Source organism: Sebastes fasciatus, chromosome 14 (assembly GCF_043250625.1).
Source record: "Sebastes fasciatus isolate fSebFas1 chromosome 14, fSebFas1.pri, whole genome shotgun sequence".
Taxonomy (NCBI): domain Eukaryota; kingdom Metazoa; phylum Chordata; class Actinopteri; order Perciformes; family Sebastidae; genus Sebastes; species Sebastes fasciatus.
In genome coordinates this window covers 27,476,681-27,490,739 of record NC_133808.1, presented here as the reverse complement: position 1 = coordinate 27,490,739, position 14,059 = coordinate 27,476,681, and the positions used below count along the sequence as shown (strand labels likewise).

The 14,059-nt window shown below is 41.7% G+C and overlaps 3 protein-coding genes across 4 annotated transcripts in view; all 3 read right to left on the bottom strand.

The window, feature by feature from the left end:
* Positions 1-14,059, bottom strand: part of plcl1 (phospholipase C like 1) — a 275,924-nt gene that overhangs the window by 14,188 nt on the left and 247,677 nt on the right. The gene's annotated exons all lie outside the window — the stretch shown is intronic.
* Positions 126-3,585, bottom strand: crygs2 (crystallin, gamma S2). Its single transcript, XM_074657656.1, has 3 exons — positions 3,431-3,585; positions 2,859-3,101; positions 126-499 (listed from the first exon to the last, which is right to left on the bottom strand). Exons 1-3 carry the CDS (start codon positions 3,437-3,439, stop codon positions 227-229), a joined length of 525 nt encoding a protein of 174 aa, XP_074513757.1. The 5' UTR covers positions 3,440-3,585; the 3' UTR covers positions 126-226.
* tbccd1 (TBCC domain containing 1) lies at positions 4,788-12,247 on the bottom strand. Its single transcript, XM_074657586.1, has 9 exons — positions 11,904-12,247; positions 10,296-10,360; positions 9,940-10,206; positions 9,556-9,714; positions 9,316-9,432; positions 8,870-9,119; positions 8,503-8,689; positions 7,886-8,416; positions 4,788-6,980 (listed from the first exon to the last, which is right to left on the bottom strand). Exons 1-9 carry the CDS (start codon positions 11,941-11,943, stop codon positions 6,767-6,769), a joined length of 1,830 nt encoding a protein of 609 aa, XP_074513687.1. The 5' UTR covers positions 11,944-12,247; the 3' UTR covers positions 4,788-6,766.

Sequence of the window (14,059 nt, the reverse complement as noted above, 5' to 3'; positions counted from 1 at the left end):
ATGAAATGGATAAACTCCAGACAAGTGTTATTGCTATTGAGCTCTGGTGTGTGGATGCAAGGTCACAAGAGGTTCAAAAGACATTAAACAAGTCATGTATGGCAAATCAAAAGGAAAATCTTCAGTCTGCTTTCTGGACAGGTTTTTAATGTGAGACCTCAGTTTTCAAATCACAAAATAGTCAATTAAAATCAGAGTCAAATGTCGACTTATTGGGGAGGTGAAATCATTCAGTGAAGCGCCTGAAGGACTGGACCGCAGGACTGAGGGCACCCCAGTCGCCAGGCTTGCGGTATTCCCCCTTCTCCAGGAAGTACTGGCGCCCGCGGTAGTTGGGGTGCTCGTAGAAAACCCACCAGCCGTCGAAGATCTTACAGGAGTTGACCTCCCTCCAGCGGAACTTCTCCAGAAGAGAGGGGCAGTCCTCGGTGGCCTCGAAGGCCTGGCCCCCGAAGTCGGCCTTCTCATAAAGCTGCATCTTGTACTGGGTCCCGCTGGTCTGGAGGGTGACGGGAGGGAAGCGGGGGGAGACGGTAGGGGTAGGGGTGTGGCAGGGGATTATTGGGGGTTAAAGAGGTAGCAGGTGGAGGAGGGTGGTTGTTAGTGCAGGGGGTTAGGACAGAATAGGGAGGGGATGTGGGGTCAGAGAAAAGGGGAGGGGGGGATATATAGGGAGATGAGATTTGCATCCAACAAAAGGAAAGTATGTTTGTAGTCTCATCATGGTTCGAGTGTACCAGGCATGATCCACCACAGTGGTTCCCAACCTTTTTCCTTAAGGAACCCCTATCATTGAGTAAACTGACGACCCCTGACTTAGTGACAATTTTATGGATATTTCATATTATATTCAATGCATAACAATAACAATACAGAACAACTGATAAACCGGACAATTAACCCAAATAGTGAACAGAAGAACTGCAAGAAGTTCGTGTAAAATGAGCGATTTGGATACATTTTGAGCAGATTATCTCCTGTGAATGTTGCATCAGAGATGTTTTTTTCTGTTAGTGTGAACACAGACAGTGGTAGAACTACGGTTTTAGTTTTACTGGATCTCAGTGCTGCATTCGACACGGTTGACCAACGACTGAAGAACTGGGTGGGTATTTCTGGCATAGCACTCAGCTGGTTTAAATCCTACCTAAAAGACAGGGACTTCTTTGTGTCTATAGGTAATTGCAAATCTGAGCTGAACAAAATCACATGCGGAGTTCCCCAAGGCTCCATCTTGGGGCCTCTTTTGTTTAACATCTACATGCTCCCATTGGGTCAGATTTTTGATAACAACAAAATAAATTACCATAACTATACAGACGACACACACATTTACATAACTCTATCACCAGGAGACTACAGTCCAATACAAGCACTGAGTGAGTGCATTGAACTCACTCAGTGCTTGTATTGGACTGTAGAAACCGCCAACTGTATAGATTTTTAAAAAGTTGGCGCGACCCCCCCGTGAAGCTTTGGCGACCCCTAGTGTTTGTCGGGGCCCCCAGGTTGGGAACCAGTGAATTAGATAACTGTCTTCCCATCACCATCCCCTCATTGTTTGCATAGTGCCTTTATAAATAGTGCAAAACTGTACGCATGCAGCTCGTACAAACAAGATTGATTTTTCTATGAAAGTGGTGTCCCTGAATGTGGCTGCAGGCTGTGGGTCAGTTGGATTAAAGCCTGGTCATACTAATAGAACTGAGCCACGTATTGGTCTCCATCGACAAAGCCCTGCAGTCACCAGTAGCATCAACACCACAGCATGACCTCTGTGATGTTCCCATCAGCTAGTTTTACTCTCCCCTGCTCTCGCTGTGGCTTTTATCAGATCACCTAACGTCTGACTGTCTGAGTCATGAAGTTCATAATCCACAATGTGAGACTGCTCTGCTTCACAGTGAAGGAAAACATCCTATTGGGAGTCAAATATTTACAGGTTAGTGGTTAATTATCCAAACTGTGCCCACGACTGAAATTATAAATTTTTTAGAAAAAAGAAAAATAGAAAAAGTCCTAGAATAAGCAGCAAAATTGTAGGGATTTCTATTATTTTCAATACACACATTTGAGGGCCTCATATCTACATATTTAATATAAATAAAAGTTGCACAGAACTATTATAAGCAGGTGAAAACCTTCACTTGACGAGCCATTCTCCGTTAGTTTCAATGGGTTTCAATGCACTTTCAGGAAATATGTCTGGTTGCTTCTATTAAATCTTATGTTGTACTTTTTCTTGTCAGCCATTTTCTCTCCATCTGTCCTCTGACCTGACCCCAGCAGATCAGTCAGTAGTAGTCAAATGTGTGTACTGAAAATAATAGAAATTCCTACATTTTTGCTGCTTATTTTATGGCATTTTCTGCCATTTTTGGAAAAATCGGTAGTCCCACGTGTCCAAAGAATATGATAAGTAAATGGCTGAATCTCAGAAACTACAAGGAGCACAATCAAGTATTTGGTATCTATGAACTCATAACAAGTTGAATATCAAAGATATGCACACATATGCTGTGCAAAAAAATATATTTCATATGGAAAACATTTAATAAACACAATTTTAGCTTTTTTTTTCTCCTCATTTTTCAAAAATCCTGATTTTGACCATTGATAAAAGTTTGATTTTTCATGTTATCTAAATTATTCAGAGTTCTACTGTTAGATAGTTGCCCAAAGTATGGACATACCAAAGTTAAAGACTTTTGACCAATCAGAACAAATGTTGTCCTCATCATACTAAAAAAGTGTTTGGGCACATATTGGTTAAGATATCTGCATGCAATGTTCAACACATTCAGTAAGAGATGTCATAACTGTACAGCAGATCATGATGATGATAATGTCTGACTTACAAAGTGGACCATCTTGCAAGAGCTGAGGCGTTCGTTGAGGCCCATCCAGCGCTGATACTCTGGGTACTCCCCCCTGGTCAGGACGTACTGGTAGCCCATGTAGTTGGGCTGTTCGTACACCACCCAGGCTCCACTCTCCACCCGGATGGAGTTGCAGCGGCTCAGGTAGGCGTGGAAGTCCGAGCAGTCGCTGTCGCACTCATAGCGACGGCCCTGGAAGTTCTTGTCCTCGTAGAAGACAATCTGGAGCGGGGGGGCAACACATAGGAGGGTTAGTTCTCATCCAGATTTCACAGTCTATGTTCGATTCTCAGAAACGTCAGATATTTCCATTTAATTGACACTCTTATCACACAAAAAGATTTTCTGACTTGGAAAAACATTCTTTTGGCAATGTTTTTGTGCAGCTTTAACCTCTAGCTGATCAGCACTTTCTGCAAAAGTAGGTTCAAACCCCAATAATCCCTGCACATATACAGCCTTATCCACTACTTAAACCAACACATTCACACTTAACCTCCATGCCACAGTGATACCTGACTCTATGCCAGTCTCACTTAGTCTCAACTCACCCTGCCCATCTTGGATATAATGTGTGGGATAGCCTTGGTGATGTTAAGTGATGGTGGTGGTGGTTCCCCTGAGGTCTCGATGTTGCTCTGGCCCCTCACAGGTCCCTTTTATATCCCCGCTTTCCCACGTTTATCAACAGCAACAGTGGAGGGCAAAAGGGGAACAATCGCTTTGTCATGAAAATGAGATCCAAATATTGAGTCAGTGATTCTAGTGCTATTCAGTTTTTCCAGAAAAGCGAGGAAGGATTACGGCATAATGGCCGGGCATGGTAAGTGTCCATTGACCCCACTTCTCTACTGGCTTGGTCCGGTGCCCACCCCCCCGACTCCATGCCAGCTCCACCAGTTCTCCCCAACCTGGGGACGACCTGCCAACTCCGGACCTGTTTCTGCCTTATGGAGGAATTCAGATCCTTTATTTAAATAAAAGTAGCAATACCACACTTTAAAATACTCCATTACATGTAAAAGCCCTCATTCAAAATATAAAACTACTGAAATATTAGCAGCAAAATATACATAAAGTATCAAAATGAGAAGTACTCTTGCAGTAAGGGTTACTGAGAGTGGTATGTTATTAAATACTTCATCATATATTGAATTAGTTTTACTAATGCAGCATTTTCAAGCAGCATTTTACCATTTTAGTTGGTCAATGTGGAACTAATTTGATTTTACATATTGTGGGGTTGTTTAGAACTATGCATTATATTTATAAACTCAATATATATTTTGTATGTAAAGTAGGGCTGCAAATTTAATTGAAAATACAATAAGACCTACTGCAATTTTCTATTTGCAGAATTTCAAATACTTGCAAAATGTGTGTCAAAATACCGTTTTAAATTAAAAATGTTGGTGCTACAGAGATGTCCTGTTCTACACATCATATTCTACAGACTTAAAAAAACATCTTTATTTGATACAGATCCCTGCAAAAATCACACAATAATCATTTTAATGTTTTTCAATTAAATTGAGAATAATGATGTAAAAATGAATGTCACAAATCATATCGCATTGCATTATCAGTCAAAGTAATTTGCAATTTGATATTTTGTAACGTGTGCAACAGAAAAGCAGGTTGTAACAGTGGTGGTCGAGTAAAATGTGGAGTTGAAGTATAAAGTAGCATAAAATAGTCAAGTACAAGTACCTCAAAATTACAAGTACAATACTTTCCACCACTGGCAGTGTTGCATAACCACAGATGCAACAAATAGTACTACTGTATTTCAATGTATTTCTTTATTACTCAAGTGAACTTCATTATTATACCACATCTGGAGCATATAGCTGTGTTCAAAGGTAAAGACAGAATCAAAACAATAAGCAGTCTGGTTTTAGTCAAAACTTTTATTAATTTTAATTTATTTAACAATCAGAAATACATTGTGCTCTTTATTTAGTAACTGCATAGAGGTGCATGTGTTCAAATGAAAGGGCACGTTTTCCAGCAGTAAGGCATTTTACAGTGTAATCTTGAGACATATCAGCATTTTGAAAACTTTTAACAGCAATATTCTCACACAAAATGTGTAACAACATTTTAACAGTACTTTTTTTTTTTCGATCAAGTCTATATTTCCTTAAAATGCTACCCTGAAGACACGTGCAGCAGTTCTACTGGATGTAATGTAATCTGGGAAAACTCTAAACTCAGCATGCTGTAAAGGGTGGAAGTGTGGAAACAGGAAGCTAACGGGCTGAAGTACACTTTGAAGTATTAAATGCTAAAAAAAAAATGGTTCTGGAGGAAAGGTAGATTTATGAAAAATATTCTTACTATAATGCTAAAATATATATATTCATAGAGGTGGATTAATACAAAAATAAAGATACATTTAGACAACATCTGGGAACAGTGACTAACAGTTTGTTCAATTTATCCTCATTTGGCAAATCAGCTATTTCGGTTGTACGGAGGAAATTAAAGGATAAGTCCGCAAAAAACCTTGCCGTTGCATGTTGTACTTGTGGCCACACAGCTGGTGAAAACACTATGACTACATCCAAACTCCGTCCAGACAAAAGCAAACGTGGGCGTCTGTGTCATCGTTTCTAAAGGTCTCCTTTTCTGTCCGTCCAGACCCTGGATTTTTAAAACAAAAAAACGGGGTCAGCAGTGTTTTCAAACGTCTCCGTTTTAGGTGCTTGAAAACGCCGGAGTAGTGTTGACGCTAGGCATAAACGTAGCAAAAGCTATGCGCTTTAAAACGAAAAAAACATATTAGTGTGGATGTAACTGTGAGATCAATAATTGGGGTCTGGCAAAAAATACGTGCTTGAAAGATTCGGCCCACGGAGAGCAGTGTAGAAGTATTGTTGACTTACCCGCTCTACCTACATCAAATATGACAGCTTGGACAGAGCAATCCCGTACCTACAATAAATGATGTTAATATTCCTTCCTTTATTCCCATAATGGAAAACACTTGATTGCTACTTTTTATATTCCCTTAACACAACAAAATACTATGACCTGAGCTAGTAACTGTAGGTGCACTAACATGTCCTTAATACCCAACGTGCTACATTTATTTAGCATCTACATTCCCCATCTTTAAATGCACGTTTTTTTTTTTTTTTTAATAGAAAATATCATATAGTTAACATGTGGGGCCGGTTTGGGAAGAAATGGTGACAACCATGGTGCTGATACCAACCGCAAGTGCTTTAAACTCCTCTAAAGGTCTCTAAATACCGACTCCAAAACATCCGACTGTATCGAGTTTACACAAAAAAGAGGATTTCATTTCGCAAACTCTGTGTCTTAATGTAGGTTTTGAGAATCAATATATTAAAGAGCTATTGGTGCTTCAAGAGGACACATTTTAGGGCATGTCTTTATGACTGACAGGTCTCTAAGCCTGTCACAGTCGGTCAGTGCCTCGCCCCTCCTCAGCTGCGCCCGCTTTTCTGTCTCCAAAAGAAGACATTCAGCTGTAAAACCCAAATCTAAGCTTTTTCAAAAATGCCCCTTTAAAAGCCTGCGGTGGCTTCACAGATGCGACACCTTGTGTACCTGCAGCTCTCCTCACAAGAGCGGTGCTTGCGATCTTGTTTTACAACATGCCAATCCACTCCCTACTTGGCTTAGACATGTTGAGGACTTAGCTGCCTTTTCTTAAGTAAGGACTCGTAAAGCAGCCCAAACCAGCCTTCCACTCAAGAACGAGTGGGACATAAGCTGCCATAGACGCTGGATCAACAGCTCCAGACCACAAACATAATGTACAATAATACTCATCTGTTTGTTAAGAACTTACAGGAGCTCCAAATGTCAGTAAGACCACATGTCTGTGCACACTGTCATGCTAACTTAAGACTACTTCAACAAGCCATAGGTGACTGTCTCACTGCCCGTCCAGTCTTAATATGTTTGCTATCACCAACTCGCTGCGTCTCCGTTGCAGGCCCACTGGAGTCCTTTAGAGAGGCTATCGTGGGTGGGATGAGGCTGTCCAGTTCCTGCCTGTGCCCCGTTTCCAGCATCCACTCGTGGAACTTGACCTCCACCAACTCCTGGAACTGACGCTTCTGCTCCCTTGAGAACAGACAAACAAAAGAGGTAAACCACAGAGCCGGGATGTGGGAGAGATCACTGTTAAAATACTGGGATTTTTCCCTCATGAAATAGCATCGTATGATGATGAGTTTGCTGTTGTTGCCTGTGCTGTCAGGGTCAGGTGGAGTGTTGAGCCCCTCGAGCAACTTTTCTGACACTATCTGAGTGGCTAACTCACATTCTTATTGATTTTTGGGATGGCTGCTCTGTTGTAACTTTCCACTGATTCAAATAGTACGCTGGATAATGGGATATTAAAACGTATGTTTACACATGCATGTTTAAAGGTCCAGTGTGTGACATTTAGGGGGATCTATTAGCAGAAACAAAATATAATATTCATAACTATGTTTTCTTTAGTGTATAATCACCTGAAAATAAGAATCATTGTGTTTTCGTTAGCTTAGAATGAGCTGTTTATATCTACGTAGAGAGCAGGTCCTCTTCACGGAGTCCGTCATGGTTCTACAGTAGCCCAGAACAGACAAAACAAACACTGGCTCTAGAGACAGACTTTCACGTTTTTACTAGGGCTGTCAAAGTTAACGCGTTAAAGCAAATTCATTTTAACGCCACTAATATCCTTAACGCAATTTGCGATTTTTAATTAACCTCTTCAGACTCTTTGGTAGCGCCACCCGCCGTCTGACTTCTGTTGCTCCTGAAGTAGTGTTATTATGGTAAGGATGACCTCTGAGTGAGGTGAACGGCGTTACCACGGTTTTGCACTCGGCGGCTCACGTTACCGCAGTCTTGGAAAGGGAGGAGTGAGCGGAGGGGTACTCAGTTGGTTGCAATCTGCAACCACACCACTAGATGCCACCAAATCCTACACACTGTCCCTTTAAGAGACATTATATAGTCTATCAAATTATTCCACTCACTTGTTGAGCCGGGCCTCCGTCACAGTCTTCTGCCAGTTCTGTATCCTCTTCTGCTTTTCATCAAGCGCTGCCTGATACGGAGGAGGCAACCCCCCGGGCACCTCACACGTGTCGCCCTCCATCTCGAAAGGCACAACCAGCGTGTGGAACTGAGCCGGGGGCAGCAGGCGGTAGCAGGCCGGGTCCGGGTTGGATGACGCGTTGAGCGAGGGGCTGGCGAGGCCCTCGCTCCCCAGAAGTAAGGGCTGATCCCAGACGTTGGGGATCACAGCCAGCCCCACACTGGCCATGTGATCCTCCAGGGACGGGTAGAACGTGTGGAAAGGCCCCAGTGTAATGTCTGTGTTTCCAGGTAGGAGCACGGGGCGGGTGGGCGTCAAGGCGTGGATAGTGCAACGCGAAGAGACTCCGATGGCGATCCTGCCGGCCACGCACACCACACGCAGGTTCTGGCATCCGTGGATGTGGACGCTGGTCTCAACTGGACCCAGAACCACTGTGCAGTCACGGCATTTGTCCACACTGACTGATCTGAAGGAGCACACGTAACAAAACCAATGACAACGGTGTCCCAAAAAGTCCATAACACCAGCTATATTACTGGAAGCTAACGGTACCTGAGAGGTGAGAGAAGGTATATGAAGGCATCGGAGCATCTGTGGATTTTGATGTTGGCGCCGGTCAGCCTGTCTGAGGTTTTCGCCAGGGTCTGTTTGAAGACTTGCGACATCAGCACCATCTTACTGCCAGGTGGAGCCGTGTAGGTGTTTCGGGCTATTTTGGCTCTCTTCATGGCTCCCTCCACTAGAATACACAAACATAGAACAAAGTCAAAGAAATGTAGACAGACAGGTCGAGAAAGAGTGATGACTGTGAATAAGCACTTAGCACACACACACTCAGACATTACCACATTCCTGACTTCTTTCCCTTCAAAATTAATGTGCAGAAAATGCAATATAAAACCTCATTCCAGGAGGATACCTTGTTGAGCCCATGCTAGTTTCTTGCCCGAGGACAGGCAGGCGGTCATCCCAAAGGGGTTGAGTGTGAGGCTTTGCTGGAGACACGAGAGTAGCTTGTGCAGGGCGAAGGAGCGGGTGAGTTCGGAGTAGCCGGCTTGCGTCTGGAGAGGACCTTTGGTCAGCAGCCTGTGGACGGGCTGAACAGCTCTGCTGTGGCAGACTGAGCCCTCCAAGAGCAGGCCCAAGCTCTTAACAGTCTCCAGGGATATCTGGAAAAACACAACTGTAAAATCAGCTACAACGCATCATAAGATGTGAAGGGAAATTTGTTTTAGGACGCTTTCACAAGCAAACATTTACTTCATTTGAATTGAACTCTGGTGCGGTTGGTTTGGGCGGTTGTTAACGCAGTAATCATACTTTAAGTCGGTTGCTTTAATGTAAAGTAAGTGACTGTCCACAGACCTGGCAGTCTCTGAGGGCCTGTCCAGAATTTGACAGTTGGCCTGGCTCCACCAGCAGCTCCAGAATCTCAGCTAGGTGGCTTTGCACAAATGACAAGTGGGCCTGATCATCCCAGTTCTGCAGAACCAAACAGAAACAAGGAAAAAAGGCTATGAGTGGCACATCACAAAGAACCGAGAGATGACAATAACATGCAATAAAGTTATCAGTGTTTCTTTTGTCCTTCACAGAAACAGGGACCTTGTTCTGAGAGCTGGTCTTGGCCTCTCGGTCTGACGGAGAGGGGGAGCGAGAGCGAGGACTGGGCCACTCTTCACCGATCAGAGAGGTGCGCAGAGACACACGGTTCAGCTGCTGGATGTAGAGGAAGAGGAGGAACTGCAGCGTGTCCACGGACAACTGGAGGGAAAAGGAGAAGAAGAAATAAGGTGTGCATAATAGTGTAAAGCTCCTACTTGAATTTGAGAGCAGGGTTACAACAACAATATCCTCTGCCTGGGGCAAAACACAACAATGAAAGAGTCAGACATGATACAAAAAAAGTTACGTGACGCATGAGATAGCGTTACATTCTTGGGTAAACTGAGCCATTTGTACTCCACCCTTGTCGTTTTTTGTTTTTACCTTGTTCCTTTGTTGGTCCAGCTCACTTTTGGAAGAGCACTGGGAAAGACACTCTGCCCACTCCAGCCTCTCCTCCGGTGTGTGGCCTATAAGAAGGTCAAAGGTCTCAAAGTAGAGCCATGCAAAGTCTTCTGAAAGCTGTAGCTTTCCACAGGCAATATGCCTCCACATGGGCCAGCCCAAAGCGGGGAAGCAGCCGTCCCGTGTTCGCACGTACACCGCCATCTTGCGAAGATAGTGCAGGCTGAGCTTGGAAGAGGGAGCCACCTGCAATGGCATTAATTCCAATTATTTCACAACATTTGCAACCACTAGCCGATATCATTACATTACATAGGTGGGAAGAGTATATTCACCTGCAGGGCTCCCAGTAAGAAGGGTTCCATGCGTGGCCATATGTTCACACTGTCTGCCTCCATGGCTTAAGAGAAAGGAAGGTCTGATGTGAATTTCACAGTACAGATGAGCAACATACGCAAGTATGGTACACTTTGTCTACTGAAAATCTAATTTTGAATCACATGATGTCACAGTGCAATTAGTGCGATATATAAACACAAAATGTAGAGATGAACTGAGGGGAGGGCTGAGGAGCAGCCTTTCTCAATAACCACCTGTAATAAGGCTGACCATACCAGTCCAGTACACAACCAGGAATCAGAATCACTTTTATTGGCCAACTATGTCTAGGGCTGCAACATTTTGTGAAAATATCTAATTGGGATTATTTTGAATGATATTGCAATTGCGATATGATTTGCAATATTAGAGGGAATGATATTTTTTACATCATTATTCTCATTTTCACTGAAACACATATTAAAATGTTTACGGTGTGATTTTTTGCAGGGAATTGTACCAAACAAAGATGTTTTCTGAAGTCTGTAGGATAATGGTAAATGGTATTTTGACACACATTTAACACATTTTTAATTTTTTTTATTGAACAAATACTGCTCCTCCTACGATTTGAAAATTTCAGTTGGCCATATTGCGATTTTGATCAAATTTCAATTAATTGTGCAGCTACAGTACACATACTAATAAATAAATAAATGATACATATAAATAAACATATAATATATGTGTATATATATATAAATATTAAAAAATATGTGTATATATTTTGATCAAATTTCAATTAATTGTGCAGCCATAGTACATACACTAATAAATAAATTATATGCATATAAATAAACATATAATATATGTGTGTATATATATATAAATATATTAAAAAATATGTGTATATATGAAAATATATATATATAATGTATAAAATAATTAAATATAACTAAAAAAAGGACACATACTATATATATATATATATATATATATATATATATAGTATATAGTGCAAAGGGATCAGAGTCTGCTGGAATATATATATGGGATGATTAGTGTAACAAGTTGTTTTATATACATGAACTAGGTGGATATGATTGTATATATACTGTACATACAGCCTGGTTAGCATTGGATTTATATTTGACAGTGATGATATTTACATATTAAAAACTGTATTTAAAATAATATATAACTAACAGGTACAATGTTAATGTTACTGGATCATTGCATGGATAATAAAGTGTTTACATGTGGTTCATATTAACATGGTGACAGATGTCTCTCCTGTATGACGCTGTACTGCTGCCATGACAACAACAACCAGGCTGCTGGTGTCATCAACACCTTGAGCACCTGACTTCTGACTTCTTGGCATCTTCACATCAAGTTTGGCAACAACAACCAACTAATCCAGTCAGACAGCTAGTAAACATGTCAATACACACAACACCAGCTACCTGTTGTTGTATATGAGAGAGGTTAGGTTAGTTTGGTAACTGTATCTGGAGGAAACTGTGGAGTGAACTATTGTTTTATCTCAAAGTTACTAACTTAGCTGCTGTTAGCTGTCGATGCTAACCAGGTAAAGGAAGATGTAGACAACTCTTGTGTCTTACTTTCAGCCTTTGTCTTCGTCCAGGCAGCGCAATGGTCCATCCTGATGGGTCGACCATAAGTAGATGACTGAGAGGAGTCCTGTAGAAGCTGGTTGAGGTGATTTAGAGTCGGACTTCTATCTGCTCTTCTTCCTATTTGGCGCCCTCCTCTTCACTCAGACATCTGTTGCGCGCAGCTCGCGGGGGCGCGCTTTAGCTTCCACTGAGTACTCACACAGCTACCAAAACATGCTAATTTAGCTGTTTTTTAATATTATACTCACATTTTAAACACTTCGAAACAAACTATTACACACTGAAGAAACGGATGCTGTATTCAAAAGTAGGATGAGATGTGTTTCTTTAATGGTGGGCGGGTTTTAGACGGAGACGTCCAGTGTAGTGATGGGAATTCCGGCTCTTTTTAGTGAGCCAGATCATTTGGCTCAGCTCAACCAAGAAGAGCCGAATCTTTCGGCTCACAAACGGCTCTTCATTTTACCACTTCTGCCTTTTAGAATTCAGCCAAATTTAGCGCTGTTTTGACCTATGATTAGTATGTGTGCACAAATATTTATATATATATTTATGAGTTACCCTGTACTATACTCATTTTGATCAGTCTTTTCTGCACTATATTCACTTTTTGATGCTGGAAACTTGAATTTCTCTCAGGATCAATAAAGTTACTATCTATCTATCTATCTATCTATCTATATCACTTAAATTATTTATTACTTAACGGCCACAGGTGTCGCTGTTAACAAGCATTTCTGATTCTTACAAACAGTTAGTGATGTCACATGCTGTGCCGAGGCTTTGGAGCGTGTGTCGAGTAATCCAGGAAGTTTTCCGCGATGCGCGTATCAAGGCATGTATCGTTTTAGACCAATGACATCATTGATGGCGTTTGAAGCCTTGCTTCCGGGCCATACCGCCTGACTGGTTCAGGAAGTGGTTCAGATCTTCACTGGTTAAACCAATGCCCCTTTCCAGAAGTGACACAGAACACTAATATTACCCCTCCAGCCATTATTATACTATATTACACTACACTACAATACAATTATTGACCAAAGGATTGGTTTACACACCTAAGATGCATTCCTCACTAAACAATTACAGTTAATTATACATGTACAGTGCCGTGAAAAAGTATTTGCCCCCTTCCTGATTTCTTATTGTTTTGCATATTTGTCACACTTAAATGTTTCAGATCATTAAACAAATTTTAATGTAAGACAAAGATAACCCAAGTAAACACAAAATGCAGTTTTTAAATAATGATTTCATTTATTAAGGGAAAAAAGCTATCCAAACCTACCTGGCCCTATGTGAAAAAGTAATTGCCCCCCCTTGTTAAATCATGAATTAACTGTGATCAACCTCATGCTTTGGAAAGCTGAGTTCAATTTCACTAGCCAATCACTGTTCAATCAAGAAATCACTTAAATAGAACTTGTCTGTCAAAGTGAAGTAGGCTAAAAGATCTCAAAAAGCAGCACATCATGCTGCGATCGAAAGAAATTAAAGAACAGATGAGAAACAAAGTCATTGACATCTATCAGTCTGGAAAGGGTTACAAAGCCACTTCTAAGGCTTTAGGACTCCAGCAAACCACAGTGAGAGCCATTATCCATAAATGGAGAAAGCTTGGAACAGTGGTGAACCTTCCCAGGAGTGGCCGGCCTATCAAAATTACTCCAAGAGCGCATCGACGACTCATCCAGGAGGTCACAAAAGAACCGAGAACAACATCTAAAGAACTGCAGGCCTCACTTGCCTCAATTAAGGTCAGTGTTCATGATTCAACAATAAGAAAGAGACTGGGCAAAAATGGCATCCATGGGAGAGTTCCAAGGCAAAAACCACTGCTGACCAAAAAGAACACAAAGGCTCGTCTCACTTTTGCCAAAAACCATCCTGATGGTCCTAAAGACTTTTGGGGAAATATTCTGTGGACTGATGAGACAAAAGTTGAACTTTTTGGAATGTGTGCATCCCGTTACATCTGGCGTAAAACTAAAACAGCATTTCATAAAAGAACATCATACCAACAGTCAAACATGGTGGTGGTAGTGTGATGGTCTGGGGCTGCTTTGCTGCTTCAGGACCTGGACGACTTGCCATAACTGATGGAACCATGAATTCTGCTCTCTACCAGAAAATCCTGAAGT

Bases quoted from the DNA above. Each gene is read 5' to 3' on its own strand.
- crygs2 (XM_074657656.1), bottom strand. The intron at 500-2,858 runs GTAAGTCAGACA...GTCACCCTCCAG, and splicing joins CTTGCAAGATGGTCCACTTT to ACCAGCGGGACCCAGTACAA.
- tbccd1 (XM_074657586.1), bottom strand. From the start codon at position 11,943: ATGGACCATTGCGCTGCCTGGACGAAGACAAAGGCTGAAA. The intron at 10,361-11,903 runs GTAAGACACAAG...CTTTCTCTTAAG, and splicing joins GACGAAGACAAAGGCTGAAA to CCATGGAGGCAGACAGTGTG. The intron at 8,417-8,502 runs GTACCGTTAGCT...GTGCTCCTTCAG, and splicing joins TACCTTCTCTCACCTCTCAG to ATCAGTCAGTGTGGACAAAT.